Here is a 24,251-nt window from a genome sequence, read left to right as displayed (position 1 = left end):
GAAATTTCCTTATGTGGTATGAGAGAGGGGTCCAAGTTCATGGAACAGTTTACTGAAAAGTCTGTCCTTTCCTCACTGCTCTGTGAATTGGTGTCCTTCATGAATTCTAGAATCAGCCATAGTTCCTTCCAATATTGCCTTTACCCCATTCTTTGTCTTTTTCCTTTAGTACGTCAATTAAAGGTATGCTACTGCTTCTCACTTGTCCTCCACATCTCCTACTCTTTCTTACATGTTTTCCACCCTTCTGTGTCTCCATGCTGTGTCCTGACTTTTCCTCCACTCACACATTTCCTCTCCATGTGTATAAAACTGGCTGTTTGGGGCACCCAGGTGGCTCAGTCAGTTAAGCATCTGCCTTTGGCTCAGATCATGATCTCAGGGTCCTGGGATCCAGCCACACATCAGGCTCCCTGCTCAGTGGGGAATCTGCTTCTCCTTCCCCCTCTCCCCCAGCTCGTGCTCTCTCTCTCTCTCTCTAATAAATAAATAAAAATTAAAAAAAAATTGGCTGTTAAAACCATCCATTGAGTTCTTCATTTTGGTTTATTTTTATTTTTATTTTAGAATTTCTATGTGGCTCCTTTAAAAATCTATAATGTCACATTTTCCATTTCTAGTTTCCTGTCTAAATTTTCAAGCTTGGCTTTTTCTTTTCTTGAACATAGCCAAGTGTAGACGCTTTGTGGTTTGTGTCCAATAATCCCAACATCTGAGATCTTTGTGGCTCTATTTCTATTGTCTATTATTTCTGCTGGTTTTTGCTCATGATGCCTTGTTTCCTCGTTTCTACTTATCTTTGGATGCATGTTGGATGTTGTATTTGAAAAACTGTCCAAAGGAAAAATGTGTAATCTAGGTTGATGCTATTTTCCTCCAGAGAGGAACTTCCATTAGATGCTTGGAGGCACTAACAGGCCAGGACACCCTGATGCTCAGACCACCTGGATGCTTACAAATGGGTTTGCAAGTTCATGCATGGCTTTGTTTACTCTGGTTCACCCTTACCCTGAGCGGGTAGCCCTTTAAGGTCCCAGCTAAAACTGGGGGATGATTAGAGTTTTCATCTTTGGAGGGCCTTAAATTTTGACATCTTCCCTCTAACCCCATGAGATCTTCAAAATTATAGCTATAATTTTCAATGCATTTTTCCAGGACATGGTTAGACCATGTGATCTCAGCAGGCTCTTGAGGTGAGAACTCCCGGAGATTTCTTCTTCCTCCTGTCCCTGTCCCCCCTACTCTTCCTCCCCAGGGTGTGCAGTTTGGGTGGAAATAGCATTACCCATAAACTCCACGTTGCCCAGGTGGAGAATGGCCGCCAGCAGCTTGCTAAGGTCCCAATTCTCGGAATCAGAGAACATGAGGATCTTCATTGCGGAGCGGACGTGGGCGTAGTCCTTGGCATCATTGAGGCCCTCACAGGAGGTGCAGTTTCCCTGCAGGATAGGGCACTTCAGCATTCTGGGGGCCATCCCCAACCCTACCTCCCCCATTGTAGGGCTAGCAAGGCAGAGACGTGTCAGGAACTCAGCCAAGGGTCCCTTATAAGTGATACTTCATAGGCTTCAGGTGGCCTCTGCTCCAGGTGGCCTCTCAGAGGCCCCAACTCAGAAAATACACAAAAGTACTTCCAGAGGTGGACTCGGGATGACATAGACACAGCATGCCTGGGCTTCGCGGCCAGCGCCAGCATCATTCAGCTTTCTGCACCTCTATTTGTCAGCCACCCACAGTAATGCCTGCCTTACCCTCTCTGGGGAATCCTGTGAGGTAATTCCTTTAACAAACACCTTCCAAGGCTCCCCATGAGCCAGGCCCTGTGCCACGTGCTGGGAATTCCATAATTGGAGAGACCTGGCCCTGCCTGGGGTGCTGTGCATCCAAGAAGGGAGGCAGGAAGTAAATGTTGGTGTCATACACTGTTACAGGTGCTGAGACCAAAGGGGACCAGGACCAGCCCTACTGGGAAGTGGGGAAAAGCTTCCTGGAGGTGGCACCTGATCCGGCTCCACAGCAGCACAGGGAGAGGGTCTAGAGAGGTCTAGGCATTGAACAGCTGGAGCTGGGCTGTGAGGGGAAGACAGGGACAGGGCTTGCAAGGAAGCTTGGGTCCTAGTCGAAGGGGAGAGGTAGAGCGATGATGGGATCTGGAGGCACTTGGAAACCATGCCAAGGAGCCGCAGGAAGCCCCTGCAGAACTGTAGTCCAAGACGTGATCTGTCAGACTTGCACTGTGGAAGTTCTGCAGAATGGATGGTAGGTTAGGGGTCAAGTCTGGTAACAGGGAGGATGCAGGAGGAAACTCCCACCACGATCCAGGCAAGAACTGATGGTCTTCCTCCAGGCAGTGAACATAGGAAGGGTTAGGCAGGAGAGACTCAAAAGGTGGAACTCCTCCATCCCCTTTTCAACACCCTTGAACTGGATGGCCTCTCACTTCGCACTGTTCCGGGCGCGGGGATGCAGCCCAGAGCAAGAGCAGGGTCCCTGCTTCGCTAGAGTTCAAGTTCTACGGCACCTACAAGGATGGGCGATTGGAATGAAATCGAGGAAGGCGAAGCGTGGCTACGACTCTCCATCACCTACTGGAGCCTCTGTCTGCTGCAACCAAGGAAGGCTGAGGTTTGTGGGGAAGGACTAGGCGTTCAGCAGAAGATAAGGAAGCACGTGGACAAGCGTAAGTCTCTGAGATTCGTTAGAAACAGAAGAAGGATGGAGTGGAAGCTGGAAAAGGGGAACCCTCAACCCCTGCCTCAGGGCTTTTCTCGGGCTGTAAACCGCAAGTGCAGCAGGAACCAGCCTTCCTCTCCTTCTTTTGCTTTTGAGGGACGCTGCCGGGGAGCGGGGAGAGGCGGGGCTGGACCGTGCGGCGCAGAGCGCGGGAGGGGAGAGGCGGGACCCGGAGAGTAGGGGCAGGGCGGGGCGAGGCAGTGAGGGGCGGTGAGAGGCGGAGAGAGGCGGACGAGGAAGGCGGGGGCGGGGCGGAGGAAGGTGGACGGGAGAGAGGCGGGGTTGGGAGGGCAGAGGCGGGGTTGGGAGGGCAGGGGCGGGGTGAGGAGAGGCGGAGCAGCGAGAGGTGGAGCGAGGAGGGCGGGGGCGGAGCGGGGAGAGGTGGACCTGAGAGAGGAGGGGCGGGGCGGCGCGGGCCTTACCATGGTCAGGTAGTGGTACTCGGAGGGCGTCCCCAGGTTCAGCAGCTGCTTCTCCTCTGCGGTCATCCCCATGAGCATGCAGTAGAAGATGTGGTAGTTCCGCTCCTCCGGGGCCTGGTGGGGAAGGTGTTCCAGAGAGTCTGATACAGATTCCCCTGAGGCTGCCGGCCTTCAGGACTGCCTCCCGCCTCCAGCCCTGTCCCAGCTTCTGCTCCAAGGTCTGTCAACCAGATGTGGCTCTGGCATTGACCCAAGGGTTGTTCGGCTCTGTCGATGTCCTCATTCTGGGCCTCCAAGGCCAGCTCATGCCCACAGCCCTGTGCTAGAGGCCACCCACCAAGCCCAGCAAGCACATGGCTCCCAGGCGCTTCCCTGCATCTCCACTGCTCCTCCCAGCTCTGAAGGCATCTTGCCTAAAGTTGCAAGCTGAGAGTGACGCCAGGATCCAGTTCCTTAGCTGGTGACTGTCCTGGCCTTAAAATTAATTCTGGTAGAGGTGGGTAGTAATCATCAAAGAATGCAGAATGTGATACGCATGGAAAATTCAAAACAGAAAATGCTATCATTTCTGTTTCTTGAATACCGGGAAAGGACCATCATTATCCCATTCTAGGGATCCTTGGCCCATCTCAGGGTAAGGCCAGGGTTCAGTGGTAGCAAACTAAGACCAATGAAGGATTGGGAAGGTCCCTGGGGAGGCGTGAGAGTGATGGAAAGGAACCTCTCTTGGAAGCCTCCTCATTCCCTGGCTCCTGGTCCTGGGGTGGGTGGAGGTTTCCCCAGGACCAGTGCATCAGAGGGAGGCCTCACCTGCCGGCAGACCCGGGACTTCTCCAGAAGAAATTGCTCGATGCGTGCACCCTCGATCACCCCACTGGGGTTGAAGTGGATGTCGATATACTTCCCAAAGCGGCTCGAGTTATCATTTCGGATTGTCTTGGCATTTCCGAAGGCTGAGGGCCAGAGGGTGATGTCCATGGTGGGAGCAGAGAGGAGAAAATTTACTTTGAGTGGGATCATCTAGGAAGGCTTCTGAGAGGGGGCGGCTGAGCCCAGAGTTGAAGGATGGGTAGCATTGCACTAGAAAGTGGTGGCAGCCAAGAGTATGTGGAGAGGAAGACAAAGTGTAAGCAAAGGTGCAGATGTCAGTAAGCATGGGGCGTGTTTGCAGAGGGGGAAGTTTGGCTGCAGCATAAAATACAGGAAAAAAACAGTGGAAGAATAGATAGAACTAGTTAGAAGCATAGAGCCTTGAATGCCAGGCTTAGAAGTTTGGAATTAGTCTGGATGATGGGGGAGTCAGGAAAGCTTCTGAGGGAGTGTGGGAACAAATTTGTATTTTATTTTATTTTATTTTATTTTATTTTATTTTATTTTATTTAAAGATTTTATTTATTTATTTGACAGAGACAGCCAGCGAGAGAGGGAGCACAAGCAGGGGGAGCGGGAGAGGAAGAAGCAGGCTCCCAGCGGAGGAGCCTGATGTGGGGCTTGATCCCTGAACCCTGGGATCATGCCTTGAGCCAAAGGCAGACGCTTAACGACTGCACCACCCAGGCGCCCCCAGATTTGTATTTTAGAAAGATTGCTCAGTCTGAAGCAGGGGCTGTGTTTGAGAAGGCAAGCTTGCAGGGAGAGTAGCAACAGCTGGCAGGGACCAGGCTCAGAGGAGGAGGTCAGACCAGAAGGCATTTGGATTGCAGCATGATGCAAAGGGCATTTCATAGAGCTGTCTCTGCAAGCTTCTCTGATTTGATCCACAATAAGAAAGACCCTTTGCTGTGTGCCTTACTACATGCACACCCCCACGTGTACACATTAGTAAAAGAAAATATTCTGTACTGGTTCTGACCAAGAACGATGCACTGGGGTATTTTCTATTCTATGCAATTTAATTTGTCCTAAAAGACTGATTTCATGACCCATTGGTGGGTTGGGATGAAGGTTAACAATACCACCATACAGCGTTAGTCCCATGAGAAAAGGAAAAGCATTCCTTGTTTTCCCCTTTGAGGAATCCCGACTGACAGCAGAGGCTCCTATTTGGGCTAACTATGCTTGGGAAACCTGCTTCATGTTGTTGAACCCAGTGGCAGATCTCTCTTCAAGAAAGAACCTGACCTAGGCTCCTTTTGGTAGAAATTGGCAAGCTGATTCTAAAATGTATATGGAAAGGTAAAGCACCTACAATGGCCATGTTTGAAAAAGAAGAACAGGGGTGCCTGGGTGGCTCAGTCGTTAAGCATCTGCCTTCGGCTCAGGGCGTGATCCTGGCGTTCTGGGATCGAGCCCCACATCAGGCTCCTCCTCTGTGACCCTGCTTCTTCCTCTCCCACTCCCCCTGCTGTGTTCCCTCTCTCGCTGGCTGTCTCTCTCTCTGTCAAATAAATAAATAAAATCTTAAAAAAAAAAGGAAGAACAAAATTGGAGGTCGTGTGCTACCTGATCGAAAAACTGACTAAGCTATGGAGCTAGGCTACAGAAATCAGGACTGTGGCACTGGCAGAAGGGTAGTCAGAGAGAGCAACAGAACAGAATAGGGAATCCTGAAACAGACCCACACGTGTATTGGCAACTGGTTTTAGACAAAGGTGCAAAGACCACTCAATGGAGAAAAAATAGTCTTTTTGACAAATGGGGCTGAAATTATTGGATAGCCTTCTGAAAGAAAAGAAGAAAAGAAAGGAAAGAAAAAAATGAGAAAAAAGCAGAAACTCAACTTATACCTTGTACCATAGAAAAAATTAACACAAAATAGATCATGGACCTAAATGTAAAAGCTAAAAACTGCACCACATCTAGAGGAAAACTGGATTAGGCAAAGATTTCTTTTCTTTTCTTTTCTTTTCTTTTAGAGAGGGAAGGGGAGGGGCAGAGAGAGAGGGAGAGAGAGAATATAGCGGAGCGGGACACAGAGCTTGATCGCATGACCCTGAGATCATGACCTGAGCCAAAATCAAGAGTCAAACCCTTAACCGGCTGAGCCACCCAGGTGCCCCAAAGATTTCTTAAATATGACACCAGAAGCATGATCAATAAGAGAAACAAAGATAAATTGAACTTTATGGAAATCGAAAACTTCTGGCCTATAAAAGACACTGTTAAAAGAATGAAGGGACAAACTACAGACGAGGGCAAATTATTTGCAAAACACGTATCTTATAAGGGGCTTGTATCCAGAAGATAGAAAGAACTCACAGGTCATTTCTAAGGAAACAACTCAATTTAAAAATTGGCAAAAGATTTGAATAGATACAGAGAAGCTACGCAGATAGGAAATACGCCGGTGAAAAGATGCCATTAGCCGTTAGGGAAATTTGAATTAAAACTACAGTGAGACGCCACTCTGCGCCTGCTGGAGTAGCAAACAGCCACACTGACAGTACCAAGTGCTGGGACGATGTGGAGCCACCAGGACTCTCGTATTTTGCTGCTGGGAATGCAAGATGGTACAGCCACTTTGGGAAACATTTTGGCAGTTTCTGACAAAGGTAAATGGCTCACCATCGGACCCCCAAATTTCACACCTAACATGTTTATTCAGGAGAAAAACATATGTTCACACCAAAACCTGTAGGCAACTGTCTGTAAAGCTTTATTCATAATCACTAAAAACTATAAACCTGGTGTCCTTCAGCTGGTGAATAGACAAACTGTGACACTTCGATGTCTACAAAAGAAATGAATTATTGATGCAGACAACAACATGAAAAATCCCAGATGTACTATGCCAACAAAAGTAGCCAGACCCAAAAGATGGCAAACCATATGATTTCACTTATATAACATTCTGGAAAAGATAAACTACAGTTGACTCTTGAACAATGTGGGGGTTAGGGGTGCTAACTCCCCGTGCAGTTGGAAATCTGTGTATAACGTTTGACTCCCCAGAACTTAACTACTGATAGCCTACTGTTGACCGGAATCCTTACTGATCACATAGTCAATTAACACATTTTGTATGTTATATGTATTATACACTGTATTCTCACAATAAAGTAAGCTAGAGAAAAGAAAATATTATTAATAAAATCACAAGGAAGAGAAAATGTATTAACAATACTGTGCTGTATTTATCGAAATGAGTCCACTTGTAAGTGGACCTACACAGTTCCAACCCTCATTGTTCAAGGGTCAGCTGTATCGGGGAAAAAAAGACAAATAAGTGGTTGCCAAAGGTTGGGGTTGGGAAGAGAGCTGACTACAAGGAGGCATGAGGAAAGTTTGGGGGTGATAGGAACATTCCATATCATGACTAAGATGGGCATTCTATGATTGTACGAGTTTGTCAAAACTCAGACTATACATCAAAAAAAGTGAACTTTTACTATATGTAAAGCATACCTGTGTTATAAAGAAATGGAGAAAACATGCTAACCATGGCTGGTCACTGGGGATCCAAGTCACACATTTCTGGGCTGCCCCCACCAGAGACTGAGTGAAGGGGCGCTAGGGCCTGGCATTGCACTCAATGCAGGCCTCCTCTAATGGGCACTTGCTCTCAGCTCCCCTTGGGCTGGCCAAGACCCTGGCAGATCTGCACACAGCTTGAAACTCATCCTGTCCAATTCCTCTCTTTCCTTTCCTGAGCGTCCTACAGGCACCCTAGTCAGGATGCTTTTCATGTCTGTTCCTGCCACTTCCCCCTTCATCTTACTCTGGGGTACCCCTCAGTCCATTTCTTGCAGTCTTAACATCAGCTTAGCAACTGCCTCCCAGGTAACCCAAGTGGACACACCCAGCATTTCCCAAACCAATTTCATCTCAGAGTCCTTATTTAAAAGGAATACTTTGTCTTGATCCTGTGGAAAACACAGTTAGTGAAAGCTTGTAAGGGCATCGGTTTCTTCCCTTCGTGCTTCCTGGGAACCCCCACACTACCATCCACCTCGTGCTTGTTTTTCCTGTCCTGAGGGATCCTGAGAAGTTGTGGAAAAGGTACCATCCTGTCCCTCCCCACAGGCACCTCCTGGCAGGAAGGTTCCAGCGTGCAGGGCCAGCAGGGGAGGGCCAGTCCTGAGGGTGACCACTCACCTTCTAGGATAGGATTGGCCTCCAGGACCTGCTGCTCAATCCACGAATGCTGGCCGCTGACGGTGGCCAGGAACTGCAGGATGAGCTTGGTGGTCTCCGTCTTCCCTGCCCCAGACTCACCGCTGCAAAGAGGGCACTCAGGATGTCAGTCAGTAAAACAGCCATGTCTTCAATACCCTCAGCTGTTCTGCAAACCCACCACAGGCCCACTTTCAGGTCTGAACAGGGATGCCCCTCCCTGTGCACAAGTCCCACCACATTTCCCTGTGGGTCTCAGCTGTCTACTTTGTATTAGTCATTGGTGTGGTCATCTTTTCTGCCCTGCCTTGGATGTGAACCCCTTGAGCGTGGTTGTATCTGGTTTATTCCAGTGTCACCGGCCCAGTGCTCAGTAACTACAGAGGGAAGAACAGGATGAGACGAGGCAATGTCTTCATGTAACAGCCTCTGTGAGCAGTGAGTTTACATCGGCCAGACGGGAGACTGCATCATCGGTCCTTTTGAAAAGCAATGTGGCCATAGGTATCAAAAATCTTCAGAATTATCCTGCCTTTAGCTTAAGAAAATGACCCCAGAATCAGAAAAAGCTTTCTCCACAAAGCTTTCTGCTCATTAAAACATATTTCATTTATCATTACAACTGCGGAAAATCAGGGGCACCTGGCTGGCTCAGTCGGTGAAGCGTACGACTCAGGGTTGTAGGTCTGAGCCCCATGTTGGGTGTAGAGATTACTTAAAAAAATCTTGGGGTGTCTGAGTGGCACAGCGGTTGGGCGTCTGCCTTCGGCTCAGGGCGTGATCCCGGCGTTATGGGATCGAGCCCCGCATTAGGCTTCTCCGCTGGGAGCCTGCTTCTTCCTCTCCCACTCCCCCTGGTTGTGTTCCCTCTCTCGCTGGCTGTCTCTATCTCTGTCAAATAAACAAAAAAAATCTTAAAAACAACCAACAATTGCTGAAAATCAGAAGTAATGTAAAGGGGGGAGATTAGTTATGGTCCCTCCGGTCAGAGACCATTATGCAGCCATCAAAACCAAGTCTATACAGAGCTTTCCATAACATGGACAATGATTATTAGGTACAGTAAACTGACAAATGTCCTTACTATTAAGTATAATTTTAGCTAAGTGGATAGCGGAAGCCTTTCTTCCAAAAGTATCTAGGAATTTTTTTCTGAGAATATTTTTCTGAAATTTTGTAAAATTTTCATAGTAAAGATGTATTAATTCATCCTGGTGAGATACAGAAACTGGTTTTTAAAAGTTTCCTAGGTCAGTTTTTATCCTGATTTTAAAAAATACATCTATGTGAATGTATTGATATGCATTTACCACATATGTTTTAACAAAAAATGGTCATAATGTAGACTAGCATTTTCATCTAATATTATATAATAAGTCATTCCAAAATAGGGTTATTACGATTAAATAAAAGGTCATTGTGGATTTATATTAATTTAAACATACCTATTTCTATACTTGTGTCCTTTTAAAAGAAATGCTATAATAAATGAACATGCATGTGAAAATTACAGGCATTTTTGATCAGATTATTTCTCAAAATAAATTCCTATTGTGTATTAAAAAAATAAAAGTTTCTTAGGGAGTTTAATGAAGTTAAAAATACACTCGTGTCTGGCATATAGCACACACTCGGGTTCGTACTGATTATTATTACTGCTATTGTTGAGGCTCGCAGGTCACTTTTGTGTAAATTATTTTTCATTATGGAAAATATCAAACATTACAAATGGTGGCTGAATAGTGTCTTGCTAATAAAAGCAATTCCTGTCGCCTGGTTAGAAATGCAGACTCCTAGGCCCACCCAGCTCTGCTCAGTCAGACTCAGTCTTCACAAGATCCCCAGATTTCTGCACCTTACAGTTTGCATTATGAACTCCCATAGTCCCATTTCCAGCTTCAACTCCTGCCGCATTTTGTTTCCCATCCTGTACTATTTTGAAGCAAATCCCAGACAAATATTGTTTCATCTGAAACTATTAATTTTAAGAAAAGTTTTGATTAAAAATGTTCACAATTACTATGCCAGCCAAGTCAGTCCAATCAACAAACCTCCACGGCCTGCCCTGAACATAAGTTCCCCAGACAACCCTCCACGGTAGAGACAGGATACTGACGGCAGAGCGGAGGTGACTTGCTTATGGCCTTTCTTACGGCCTAGAGGGACGTGAGGGCAGGAAGAGAAGGCAGTTTGACTCGGACTGGTGTTCTGTTCATGCAAAAAGCCACAGATCAGGGTGCCCTGCCCTCTTGTCCTGGAGGGAGGCTGGCGCAGAGAGCTTCCAGGCCGGCCTGGGGCCCAGCACTGCTCAGGAGGCCTCCTGCAATGAGGGTGGTCCTCCCAGTCCTGGGCGGCGGGGGGTGGGACAGATCGGGAGCACACAGAGTGGACACACAGAGCCCGGGAGGGAGACAGAGCTCCAGCCCTCCTTGGCACATAATTCCATTCACTTCCGGAGAAGTGGAAGTCACCCCAGGACACCTCTGTCTTCTTTCCAGTGCCCTGGGTTTGAATCCCTACCTAACAGCCGTGTTTCTCTGGGAAAGGATCTCAGCCTCCCTGGTGGTTAAGTACCGTACCCCCCGCCCCAACAGTAAAACGGGAATAAGAATATCTACTTCAGAGCGTTTCTGAGAACAGTCGATGTGTTCATCTATGCTACAGGACTTCGTTCTGGTCTGCGTGCCAGCATCGCACTCAGAGAGGTCATGCCTCGTCCGCCCTCCACCGAGAGCAGCAGCCCCGTCACTGCCTTTCCTCTTGCCCTGCAGCGCTTTTCTTCAAAGCTTTCATTACCTGCCTTAAAACATTGGCTTATTTATTGCCTGTGTGTCACCCCTTCTATTATGTAAGCTCCGTGAGGCAGGGATTTTGGTCCCTTTCATTCGCTGCTGTCTCCCCCACGGGCACACAACTGGAGCACAGTGGAACCTCAACTGAATAGATGAATGAATGGACTCTACTATAGCTCCAAGCAGTGTGCCCTGGAGGCAAATTCCCCCTCCTCCTTCCTTTCCCTCTCTTCCTCCCTCCCTCCCTTCCTTATCAGGAGGGCCTGTGCAGGAAGCAGGGAGGCCAGGCCAGGCAGAGGGCCTTTGAAGCAGGGTCAGGACCTGGACTGGAGGAGGACATGTCGCTCCTGGGCCCCAGCAACCTGAGAGCTGGTCCCTGGAGCTGCTGCTACCCTTGCCATCACCTGAGGCCTGCCCAGAGATTTTTTATTTTATTTTATTTTATTTTATTTTATTTTATTTTATTTTATTTTATTTTATTTTTTGAGCGAGACCTCACCTGTTTGACCCTTGAGCCCCCAAGCATCTATTCTGGGTCCCATTTAATGTGCCCATCCCATTTTTCCTTCCTTGTCTCGGGAAATATTCACTGAAGTCTGGGGCAGTCCAGGCTCTGCTGATACAGTGGAAGAGTAGGCTCTTCAGGAAGGAAGGCCTGGAGGGACTTGTTAGGGTGGAGGGGCAGTAGGGCCCAGGGGCAGGTGAGCTGCTGTGCCCTTGAGGAGGGTGTTTGCAGTGGAAGGAGAAAACAGGCCTTGTGGGCATGCTGGTTGGGAGAGGTTTAGGAGAGGAGGTGCTCCCTGCTTTCCTAGATGGTCAGGGTAGTGCCTGGCCCGTCCGATTCCCAGGAACGTGGGGAGCCTGACCCCACCTGATAATGCAGCACTGGTCCCTTTTGTTCCTCTTCATGTTGAAGTAGCAGTTGTTGGCGATGGCAAAGACATGTGGCGGGAGTTCGCCCATGTGGCGGCTGCAGTATAGCTGCACCTGCTCCAGGGTGTAGAGGGGCAGCACCTGGAAGGGGTTCACGGCCACCAGGATGGAGCCTGTGTAGGTCTGGGGAAGGGAGCGGATGGTTAGTGCCCTCTGCTCTGAAGGCCAACACTGCCCGGTCCTGTCCTTGGCCTTGGCTGCAACCCACTGAGGGCTACCAGGCCTGGCTGAGTCTGGCGGGGAAGGAGGTCTGATTCTGGACCAGGGAGACAAGACACTCAGCTGCTCAAATCTTCCCTTTAGAAAGATGGGAGTGGTCACTATGAATGAGAGCTGGGGGCGAGTGCTTTCACAGGAAGATTAAGGGAGGGCTCTATGTTAAATGTTTAGCATTCTGTCTTTTATTTAGAAGGCTCAAGGAAAATGGGCTGAATTTATGACATGAGTCTTCACCTGCCTCCCACAGGGGCTTCCGTGAGGCTGGCCAACAGTGGTAGCCTCCACTGATCCCTCCTAGGATCCCTGGTCAGGACCACCTGCTCATCTGGAGCCGCCAGATGCCTGACCGCCCCTCTGGGAGTGGAACAGGGGTAGGCACCTCATCAAGTCACAAGATTATCCACATCCTGGTTTTCATTTCAGGAATGGTGAGTTCAATCTCTCTGACTCCAAGGACTGTGACAACCAGATAAAAGAATGCAAGCATAAGCTCTTTGGAAAGGATAAAGCATACGCTCATTTTAGCTTATTGGCGTTATCAGTCCCAGGAGCTCTGATTCACATTCAGCCAGAGTGCACTCAGCGTGTCCTGTCCCTTCTCCTCTGCAGGGCCTCCTTACTCTCCTAACCAGCCCTTCCCTCTATTTGGGGTCTGCTACTCATTCTCCCATTCCTCTGAGCATTCTAGAAAGCTGCTCAGAACCACCCCAGCCACCTCTCTCCAGGAGAGGCCCAGGCAGGCAGTGACTTCCTAGGCCACACCCAGTTAGGGCACGGTTGGTGTCAGTTTTGAATGCCGCCTCTCCTGGGAAAATCTGCATTGGAACAGGGATGAGAGCCATAGGGCTGTGCTGAGCCTCCCGCCCACTGCCAGGCTTTGGGAGAAGGACCCACATCTACCCACATGGCCCTCCTGGCCATCGCAGGACTCATTTCATAGGGGGGCAGGGGTCTTCTGCATGGTGACTGTCCCTGCCACATGCTTAGGAAGGAGCCAGCCATACAATGTCTACCCACATGACCTCTGGTCCATTTGGCCATCAGAGCAGGACTTCCACTGAGCCACAGCACTCATTGACCACCTACTGTGTGCCAGGCACTGTGCTGGCATACTACACATCAGCTTTCTGAGACCTCAAAGGTATTAATCACCCTACTCGTTTGGATTGGGCAACAGAGATAGAGGAGCATTAAGTTCCTTGCCCACCTCACACAGTGAGGGCACAGGGAGTGGAGACTGAACAGGTGTGCCTGGCTCCAACCCCACAGTGCCTGTTGTTTGTTTGTTTTCCCCAGCCAGGAGGTCAGTGCATGTGGACCGAGCCCCCTGGGTGGGGGTTGGGAATGGGGACTCACATAGATCTTGTGCTGCCGGTAGCGGGTCAGGAGGTTGTGCACCATGCCAGCCTCATTCAGGTCCCCCAGGCGGATCATGTCGTCCACGCCTTGCACCGAGTTGGGGTGCATGGGGCTGAGGGTGTCAAGGTCCTCTGCTCGGATCCAGTGTTCCTGGAACAAAGGACACAGACTCCCCTGAGGGGCAGCCAACCTGCCGCTTAGGTTCCCTGCCTTCTCCAAGTTCCTAGCAGATTGGCTGACCTGGTGGCTTGACTAGTCTCTGGCTAAGGTCAAGAGAAACCTGAGGCAGGATCAGCACAGACTGTGGTTGGAGAAAGAACGTTTCCGGAGCCAGGGGTCAGTGTGTAGCTGGGGCTAATGTCAAATTTCCGACTAGGGTCAGAGGAGCTTGTAGCCAGAAGTTAGATTTGACTGTATGGTGACTAACATAATATAATAAAAAATCATTAAAAAAAAAAAAAAAAGAAGTTAGATTTGGCCATGATTCGGATCAGGGACAGTTTGCAGCTGGGGGCCTCACAGATTGTTGGAATAAGAGCATGCAAGTAAAAGTGCTTTTTAAACTGTAAAACATCATTTTGCAAATAGCAGATATTATTGTTCATCTTTTACTGGCTTCCCTAATATGGAGCTCACAGGTCACAGCTTAGAATCTTCTCTCTGGAGGCCAAATTTCCACATGCCCCATGCTGCAGCACCTCAACAAAGAGGTCCGCCTGAGGAGGACTGAGGGACCAGCTGGACTCCCTCCCCCTGCATGCCCTTCCTCAGGGCACCATGCTTGGCCGAGCTTGCTCCTCCAACCCCCAAGTGGCTGAGCTGCAACCCTGCAGGCCACCCCAGATTCCCACATCTCTCTCACCTGGGCTGTTTTGTTCAGCATGAGCTGAGTCTCATCCCCTTCCTCCTCACATCCTAGGGCCCTCTTCTCCATGTACCTTTCTTGAACACCTTTCCTTCCCTCCTTCTTGTCCTTCCAGCTCACCCTCCTTTACTTTGCAAACCAGCTTTCTGCCACCCTCTCCTCTCTGCCACAGACCCTTCCCCACTTCACTCGTTCTTGCTCCCCTATTTGGCCTAGTTTTCCAACTACCAACTTGCTCCCTGCTCTTTGATTACAGAAACACTCCCTAAGACAGACATGTGATGTTTACCATGACAGGACCCCATTGTGGTCTGTCCTATCAGGTAGGTTCCCTCCACTTGGGCTCTGGAACCCCTGGTATTGGGGAGCAGCACCAGAAGAGGAGAGGGGCTCAGGACCCTGGAGGGATGGGGTAGGGGTGGGCCCTGAGTCCCTGGACAGCCTGGCCACACTGACCTTGCCCTCATCATCTTCAACCAAGATCTTGCCAGGCTTTGTTTCCTTGACAATGCACCCGATGGCCACGCTGGGCTTGTTGGCAGAGAGGGGATTCAGCCACACATGGTCACCCTGGAGACAGAGAGAAGACAGTGGTCAGATACCTGCTCCACATTCTCCTTCCTGCTCAAGACTTACCCTCTGCTGGGGGCTGTCCCTTCCAACCAGGACCTCCCAAGGTGGCTGGGGTATGCTCTCTCCCCCGCCCCTTCCTCCTACTCCTCCTCATCTTTCCCTCTCCTTCTTCTTCTTCTTGCCTCCTCCTTCTCTGTCCTGTCTTGCACTTACCAGGATGGTAGTGGGAGGTTGGAGGTAGCAGTGGAAGATTCCCTGGCCTAGCTTGGTTCTAGGAAACAGACAAGCTACATTTGCGGGAAAACAGTTCCACTGTGAGGTGGAGAAAGTCTTTGCCCTGTGAATAGCCCTATAGCACCCAAACCCTCTGGGTGGGGAGAAGCAACAACTAAACTCTGAGTAGGTTTCTGCTAGCCTGCAACATGGCATTGACCCACATGGACTTCCTTCTGATCCAAGAAAGCACATCCCATTCAAAGAGGAGAAATCCAAAAGGAATCAGCACAGGTTTACGTACAAAGATACTGAAATCCAAAAGGAGGAAAGGAGAAGGTAAATTATACTCACCAGGGAAAAACAAACCAACCAACCAACCAACCAACCAACCAACCAACCAACAAAACTGCCATACAACAGTGGAAAGTTGTGGCCAAGTGTGTCACTGTGGTTTCCAAAATCTTATTCAAGAGTAGAACAGGGGCAAGAGCTCAGAAATTAGATGTTGAGACAACTGAAAAGGATGAGATGTGATTTGGCAAAGCTCGAGAAAGAAATGGAAGAAAAGAGATAAACATGGACCAGATATGAAAGCAGAATTGGAAACAGCAGGGGAACAAGCACTGCTACAAGCACAGTGAAGGTCGCTGATGACAGGAGGGGAGAGTGAGCAGAATGACACAGAAATGTTTAAAGTGAGGATTAGGAAGAAAAAGATAGATATGGAAGATAGATAAAAATACACGCAAGTGCCCAAAGAAGGTAAGTAGAAATAAAACTCGGGAAGATTATTTAAAGATAAAATTCAAGACAACTTTCCAGAAATTAAGGAAGCCTTGTGCCTGTGGATTGAAAGTACACTGGGTCCCAGGAAATCAAGACAAAGAAAAATCAGCTCTAGGACATATACTAGTAAAGTTTATTGAACTTAGAAAATAAAGAAATAATTTTGGGGGTTTAGGCAGACAAAAAGATAAGTTCATTTATAAGGAGAAAATTCGGGACAAAGTTAAATCCTATATGAGGGCTGAACCACTCCTACAAAGATCTCAAGAAAAGAGCAACCCACCTATTAGGACGGCCACTATCAAGAGAGCAGAAAACAACAAGTGTTAGAGAGGATGTAGAGACATTGCAACAGTTATACACTGTTGGTGGGATTGTACACTGGTGTAGCCACAGGGGGAAACAACAGGGAGGTTCCTCAAAAAATTAAAAATAGAACTACCCTATGACCCAGCAATCCCACTTCTGAGTATATGCCCAAAGAAATTCAAAGAAGGATCTTGAAGATATATGTGTATGCCCATGTTCATTGCAGCATTTTTCACAATAGCCATATGTGAAAGCAACCCAAGTGTCCACTGACAGACGAGCAAATAAACAAAATGTGATGTATACATACAATGGAGTATCATGCAGCCTTAAAAAGGAAGGAAATCCTGTCATGTGGTACCATGTGGACGGACCTCCAAGACATTATGCTAAATGAGATAAACCAGTCACATAAGGACAAATGCTGCATTATTCTACTCATAAGAAGTATCTAAAGTAGTTAAAATCATAGAAGCAGAAAGTGGAAAGGTGGTTGCCAAAGGCTGGAGGAGAAGGGAGGGAAAACAGTGTTTAATGAGCACCAAATTCCAACTTTGCAAGACGAAAGGTTCTCAGCTATGTTGCACAACAATGTGAATGTACTTAATACTGAGCTATATGCTTAAAAATTGTTAAGATGGTAAATTTAATGTTATGTGTTTTTTACCACAATGAAAAAAAAAAGAAATCAAATAAATTTTTCCCAGCCAAATTGTCATTCACTGGAATATAAAGGTAACAAACATTTTTGAAGATGCAATATTATTCCCACAAGCCTTCTGGAAAAAAAATCGTGTAACAAACTTCAGTCGACAGTACAAGGAATGAAAATAGATCCACACCAACACACATGATCATGAAGTTTCAAAATGCTTAGAACAAAGAGGAAATCATGAACGCTTTCAAAGAGAAAAAAGTTTTATACGAAGGCTTAAAAATTAGAATGGTATCAGACTCGACAGCAATGCTGGAAGCCAGAAGACAATGTGGAGTAAACATCTTCACAGTTCTCAGGGAAAATTCTACCCAGTATGGAATCCTATGCCCAGCTGACATTCACACTTGACCAAACATAATTTAGACATGCAAGTTGTTAAAAAACAGTTACCTCTTATGTACCCCTTCTCAGAAAGGTTTTGCAGGATCTGCTAGATCGAAAAGAGGGAGTAAACCAAGAGAAAGACCTCGGCTCCAGGAAAAGGGATTCAGTACAAAGGAGGGGTGAAAGGCATGTTCAGGGTGGCTGTGAAGGATGTATGCCTTTTAAGATGATGTCAAGGTGTATGCCTTAGGTACAAGATACAGTCGAGCTATCCCAGTCAGCAACTCAGGGAGAGATTTCCTTCTGAGGATGAGATTGGCTGAACTCCCTATGAAATCGGAACATTTTGAGAGTAGACTGACATATATCGGAGAAAGCTGAGGATTAAAGTCATGATAAATACACAGAAACCTAAACAAGTGGAGAAAAGACAATGATAAAGTCTAGCAAAGGAAAGCACAGTGCTAGGAGTACACTGCTGGCTCAGTTGTGAGTAGCATTTACTCAGATAAAATAAGCAAACTCTGTATGCAGATCTGATCAAAGCTAGGTTTAACAATTTGGACAGAGACATAGGTAGTACACTTGTGAGTGTCCAGGATGGGGGTAGGCTCAAGGAGCTAAGGCCTTTCTTACATGGTGGAAAGTCAGTAATCGATGATGCCTGAAACCAAAAACTCAAATAGCACTGCGAGCATGTTCTTTCCACACACAGAGGGAAATAGCAAAGAACCAATTAGAAGGTTTGATAGCGGTCACCTCTGAGGAAGAGGAAGCGGGGGATTGATTCTTTAAATGGTGTGTCTATACGACTTTATAAAAATGAAAACTAAATTAATGCAAGGAACGGTTGCTGTAGGATACAGAAAACCAGCATGAGCAATGTACTGGGCTAAGTGAACTAATCAAATCACATCAGAAATGTCAGAGACCCAGGAGAAGCTTTCTTACAATGAGGATGGAATTGCAGTGTGCAGCTGAAACAGCTGGGAGCTCACCACAGCGAGAAGATTAAAAGTCAAAGGTAGATGATGGGCATCTCACAGCAAACTTGACATTAACCAGAGATGAAAAGAAGAGACACCATTTCTGATTCAGACTGAGTGAGGAAGCGTGAGCCTGACCTGGGCTGGAAAAAGAAATCAAAGAATGTGACTTTTGTTCCCTCTATTTGGCCAAAGGTCTCCTAGGAAACAAATGAGAAGCCAGGTAGCAGAAAATGGAGCTTCCTCGTGACGTCTATCAGCAGAAAAGCAGTGCAAGAGCAGCAGAATCAGGAAGAGAATGAAGGAGAAGAGATATAGCAGCAGCTGTGAGCTGCAAAGAAAGCAAGATTCTCTACTGAGATTTAAGAAGTGGAAGAGGAGTTGCAGAAAGCAGGGAGAGGTGTCGAGTCCTCAGAGTCCTCGCTGTTCTTAGCGGTGGGAAATAGCTGACAACTAGTTGCAGGAAGAGCTCTCGCTGGAGAGGAGGTGGGAGTGCCCCCTCCTGAGACCGAAATGACTACAAGGAAGCTCAAAGACCTGAAGCCATGAACAATCGGTTCCTGGGGACCTGGTCCTTCACATTAATGTCTCCCAAAAAGGGTGGACTATTGGCCTACTCACTGAAACAGGTACGGTGCCCTGATGCCGGGTGCCCACCCGCCATGTCTTTCTCTTCCCATAGTAGAAGAGGTGGGCCTAGAAATGGTCCGCATCTGCATGTACTTAGAAAAATGGACAGTCAGATGGGTCATCGAGGAATCTCCAGCAGCAGGTCTCTGGTCTAAGCTCCAGTGCAGGTCCATCAGTAGACCCACAGAAGCCTGTCCCTTCTGCAGGGACAGATGGCATGATTCCTGCGGGTGCCAAAGACCCTGTTTTTCCCAGGAATGCCTCCCAGTGCCTGGTCATTGTGCCACCTCCCCATCTGACAAAGTGTGGTTGAGGATAAGGTATGATCGATTTACCAACCATCAAGCAAGCAAATGTTTATGGCTTCATGCATTGGGACTGGGCCAATCTAACAGAGAGGTGCTTTGAATTTCAAAATATTTCCAACCAGTCTTGTGTACAGAAGGGTTTCCAGCCCCTCTGCCCACAGGTATGTAAACATTCATAGTCCTCATTTGGAAGGCAGATGGGGTTTCATTAATGTGACTGAAGACCATGCTCTGGCCAGGGCCTTGGGGTGGCTGAGAATGTGTGGCAGCACCGGGCTCTGGGTTTTCTCACTTGTCCGTAGTGTAGGGGTAGAGAAGATGGTGATCATGGCAAAGAGGAAAGTCTGTTTGCATGCTCCTCCTTAATTTAGCTACCTTGTGTGTGCATGCATGTCATGGGATCCCCAAAACCCAAATCAGGGAAAATCTAATGGTTGAAACAATACACTGGCAATGCAAGATCTAATCACCTTCTTCAGAAGTCTTCGACTTTTGTTTGAAGACTCCTCTCTCTCCAGTTCATGGAGTTCTTGGGGAGTACCATCACTTCCACCTCAGGGGTAGGGCAAGTGATCCAGCCCAATCCTGTCCCCTCAGCTGTCAGAAAGGGATGCTGTATTCAATGCATAATTTGTAAATCCTTAGTGTGTGGTCCAGGCCAGGACTTCCAAAGCAATAGAGTTTGAACCACACATGAAATTGAAAACGTTCAGTTGGCCCCATTTAAAATATAAAGAGAAATGGGTGAAATTAATTTTATGAATGTTGTTTATATAATCCAATAAATTCAAAATATTATCATTTAGGGGTGCTTGGGTGGCTCAGTTGTTAAGCGTCTGCCTTCTGCTCGGGGCGTGATCCCAGGGTCCTGGGATCAAGCCCCGCATCGGGCTTCCTGCTGTCCTGGGAGCCTGCTTCTTCCTCTCCCACTCCCCCTGCTTGTGTTCCCTCTCTCACTGGCTGTGTCTCTCTCTGTCAAATAAATAAATAAAATCTTTTAAAAAATATAGTATCATTTAAATGGGTAAGCAATGTAAAAATTGTTAGTGAGATGTTTTACATTCTTTGTTCATGCTGAGTCCTTGGATGTGACTTACAGCACATCCCGGTTTGGAGCAGACACATTTGCAGCACTCAGTACCACCTGGGGCTCATGACATCACTGTAGACAGAGCAGATTTATCCCTGATCTTACCCCTGCTCCCTACTTTCCCAGACGCACCATGACCTGGTTCCCTCTGGGCCTTTGCATGTGCTGTTTCCTTTGCCTAGACCAGTCTCCTTCACTGTACACATGCAGAACATCTAGTGGTCCTAAAGTTGTTATCAAAGTTTGGGATTATATGTGGCTTCCAATGACCCAGTGTAACCCTCACAGCAACGGTATCATTATTCCTATTTCACCACAAAGATGTAAGTGGTAATTTTGAGATTTGAACCATGGCCGGTCTGGCTCCAAGAGGTAGCCTGAGAGGGCAGGAGGAGGAGGTTCAAGCAGGTTGGAAGAAGACTGGAGGAGTGGATGTCAGCTGACTGGGGCAACAGGTGTGGTCTTTGTACCTCAGAAGCTATAGCTGTGTCTCCCCACCCTTGGGAAGGATCACAGGTCACAAAGGGCACTACCTCAATGTCCTGAGAAGTCTCAGACAGCCCCATGTTCATCTGACAGTGGTAAGACTAAGGTCTAGAGAATGGAAAGCTTGGCCAAGGTCACACAGCAAACAATGGGCAGAGCTTCCCAGAGCAGCAAGTTAACTATTTTCTTTGAGAAAGGAGCCCTCAGCTGCTGCTGGAGAAACCCCCACCTCACTCCTGGCCTGGATGTACTTCTGAAGTGTGAAAATCAAATTTCTCCCAACTCAAATCCTATTTTAATTATGAGTTTACAGACCTGGGGCCAGTTGGTGGGAGGTAGAGGAGGTGAGTAGGTGTGCAGGGGAGGGGGCCTACTGCTAATTGCTTTAAAAAAATTAAAGACTTTTCCCATGATGTAGTTATTCAACATGTTTGAATTTTCTTAACAATAGAGATTAAAGTAAACATTAAAGCTTAATGTAGACTGAATTGTGTCCTCCCCAAATTCATATGTCAAAGCTCTATCCCCCAATGTAACTGTATTTGGAGATAGGGCCTTTAAAAAGGTAATTAAGGTTAAATGAGGTCAAAGAGGTATAGTCCCAATCTGGTAGGATTGGTGTGTGTATAAGAGGAAGAGACACCAGAGAGTTCTCTCCCTCTCTCTCTCTGTGGAATGAAGGAAGGCCAATGGGAGAAGGTGGCTGTCTGCAAACCAGAAAGAGAGGTCTCACCAGACACTAACTCTTAATATTGGACACCTCAATATTGGACTTCTAGTTTCCCAAGACCTCAATATTGGACTTCTAGTCTCCCAAGACCTCAATATTGGACTTCTAGTCTCCCAAGACTGTGAGAGAAGAAATTTCTGCTGTTTAAGCTGCCCAATGTGCGGTATGTGTGCTGGTATTTTGTTATGGCATGGTTTTGCAGAGCAGACTAATAGCTCCTCTGAAGTCAGACAGACCTGGGTTCTAATCCCTACTCTACATTCCATGAGCTATATGGCCTTGGGCAAGTCATTTAAACTTTCTGAGCATCAGTTTCTTCATCTGTCGAACAGGGCAGCTTTATGGGGCTGAAGATGTAATGCAATACGGGTCAGGAGCCTGAACAGTGCCCAGCACAGAGTAGCACAGATGGATGATATGTCAGGATGATATGTCCCCCTTATGCAGGAGTCGCTAGGACCCTCTGAAAGGATCATTGGTAAATTAGATTATCACCCTCTTCCCAAGGACCTTACAATCTTAGAAGACAGAGCAGGCCCACAGTTGCAACTGAGAATAACATGCCTCCAAGAGTTATCTTTCTAAACTCAGCTTGAAGTTAGTCATGTTCCCAATGGAACACTTGACCAATGCTTCCCATGAGTGTATTCCTTTGTGAAATAAGCCTGGCTTTGCCTTACAACTCGTGTTCCTCATGTTTCAAAATGGTTCCAAGTTTTAATATTTGTGATTACCAAAAGTCCTTGCAATTTGAATTTTGAGACCTGTAGTCTCTCTCCAGCCCAGGACAGCCTATCTCTATTCTGAAAAAAACAAAACAAACAAACAAACAAACAAAAAAAAAAACAACCAACCTCAGACACACTTCTGTGACTCAGATATTTGGAGGGTTTGGTTTCAGGAGCCCTTGGTTGCTGGGGGATGCTGCCCCCATTCAGCTGTGTGGATCCAGCAGCCAGAAGGAGACAATGGCCACTTTGTGGCTTTGCATGTACAAGAAGAATATTCGGGGCATTTTCTTACCAAAAAGGAATGTCCACCATCTGGCTTTCCCGGGTTTGGGCTGGAATTCAGGGAGGGTTGGGGTGGGGGCTCTCCTCTGGGCTCCTCCAGCCCCCAAGGTTCTCTTGTCCTGCATGCACCACCCCAGCTGCCTGGAGGCCTGTGCTCCCCACCCCAGGGCAGGGGCTCAGCATTTGCTTCCTTCCCACATGGAACAGTCTCTTGGCCACTGCAATACAGCGGGCACTTGTATGTCTGGTGAGCTGAGGGAAGATGGTGCAGAGCCCCAAGTGGAGGTCGGGCCCAGTATTTGATTTCCATCCACTCTGAGCAAGCTCCCTGCAACTGTTGCAATGAGACAACAAGAGAAAAATCCCTTTGTCAAGGCATTTAAGCCCTAAATATAAGTAAGGGATGACTGCGCAAGTGCGGGCACTCAGGCCCAGAGGTTGGCCACGCTCGTTTTCTTCAGGTAATATAATCTGTCTTGTTCCTAGTGCTCCCTGTCTCTGATGTGTTTGACTTGACTTAGCCTTAGTAATTTCCCAGATTAACCCTGGATGGAATAGATGCAGTTCTTACCAGCTTGAAGGCCGACATCCTGAGCCAGCAGCTCCTCCCAGCCTGCGTGCAGAGAGAAAGCAGAATGTCAGTCCTTGTGGCCCTGCCTTGGAGCCCCTGGAGGCCAGGGCCACGTGTGTACATCAGCACGGCCCTGAGCCCTGGGCATGGGGCCCTGGCTCAAGGAGTGACTCTTGAATACATGGATGAGTAAGTCACAGTCCCGTCCAAGTGTGAGAAGACGCTTTCTCAGTTTCTTCCATCTTATCTCATCTTTACTAAGCATCTATTTTGCACTCAGTACTGGGCTTGACATGGGGAGTGTGGGTGGTTTTGAACATACTGAAGACAGTCCCTGTCATCCGGAAGCACAAATTCTATCTACTCAGACATCCGTGAAAACCAGTCATTACCCACACACTGTGGGGATCGCTGAGGTAAGCAGCCAGTGTAGCTAGAGACGTGTGATGTACTTTATCTAAACCTCATAGCACCCCAAAACACAGGTGTTCCCCCTTTTCTTACATGGGACCCCACAAGGAGCAGGTGACTCGGTTAGCAGCACAGCTGGGAATCCAACCCTGAACTGCCTCCTTTCAAACCTGCCCCCAGCACCTGGCTGCCTCCTGGGGGCGTTGGGAGCACTCTAGCAAGGCCTGATTAGCTGCAGCAGGCCGGGGAGGGAGACGGCGGGGTGGGGGTGGGGGGGCGGGGAGCCCTGCCTGCTGCAATCCTGACCTGGAGCACAGGCACTGCACCCTCTTCTGTAGCGAGCAGCAGGAGGCATACTGGCCCTGTTTTGTCCATCACTTTGCCCCCTGCATCTAGCACAGGCCTGCCCCCAGGAAATACTTGTTCAATGAAACTGTGAATGATGTCCTTGGAGAGGCTTTGACACAGACTTTAAAAGATGAATAAGAACTCACAGTGGAAGGAAGGGAGGTCCTTCTCCAAGGATGGTGCAACTTTAGCAAAGTCAGAAGGAAAAGTGTGAATGATGCTGGCATCAGCATGTTTGGGCTGAGCAGAGTGAGTGGAGAGGTAAGAGAAATGTAGGGGTGTAGGCAGCAGGTGAACGTGACAAAGAGCCTTTTGCTACTCTGTTCTGGTGGACAAAGAATTTTCTTATTCCAGTTTGAATTTAGTGTATGGGCATT

At 47.8% G+C, this 24,251-nt stretch overlaps 1 protein-coding gene across 2 annotated transcripts in view; it reads right to left on the bottom strand.

Annotated features, from left to right (window-relative positions):
- The window catches only part of MYO7B (myosin VIIB), a 78,854-nt gene extending 55,675 nt beyond the window's left edge, over positions 1 to 23,179 (bottom strand). For both annotated transcript variants that reach the window (XM_040619305.1, XM_040619311.1), the window contains exons 1-8: positions 23,116 to 23,179; positions 14,832 to 14,945; positions 13,508 to 13,660; positions 11,871 to 12,055; positions 8,190 to 8,311; positions 3,966 to 4,108; positions 3,156 to 3,269; positions 1,286 to 1,439 (exon numbers count right to left, since the gene is read on the bottom strand). In XM_040619305.1, coding sequence (XP_040475239.1) covers positions 1,286 to 1,439; positions 3,156 to 3,269; positions 3,966 to 4,108; positions 8,190 to 8,311; positions 11,871 to 12,055; positions 13,508 to 13,660; positions 14,832 to 14,945; positions 23,116 to 23,133 — 1,003 coding nt within the window. In that variant the 5' untranslated portion in view covers positions 23,134 to 23,179. The remainder of the gene's footprint in view (positions 1 to 1,285; positions 1,440 to 3,155; positions 3,270 to 3,965; positions 4,109 to 8,189; positions 8,312 to 11,870; positions 12,056 to 13,507; positions 13,661 to 14,831; positions 14,946 to 23,115) is intronic.
- Between the last annotated feature and the right edge of the window lie 1,072 nt (positions 23,180 to 24,251).

This window comes from Ursus maritimus, unplaced genomic scaffold, assembly GCF_017311325.1.
Source record: "Ursus maritimus isolate PB19 unplaced genomic scaffold, ASM1731132v1 scaffold_1, whole genome shotgun sequence".
NCBI lineage: Eukaryota > Metazoa > Chordata > Mammalia > Carnivora > Ursidae > Ursus > Ursus maritimus.
Note: the sequence above shows the minus strand (reverse complement) of the source record. Positions and strands in the feature narration are given on the sequence as shown.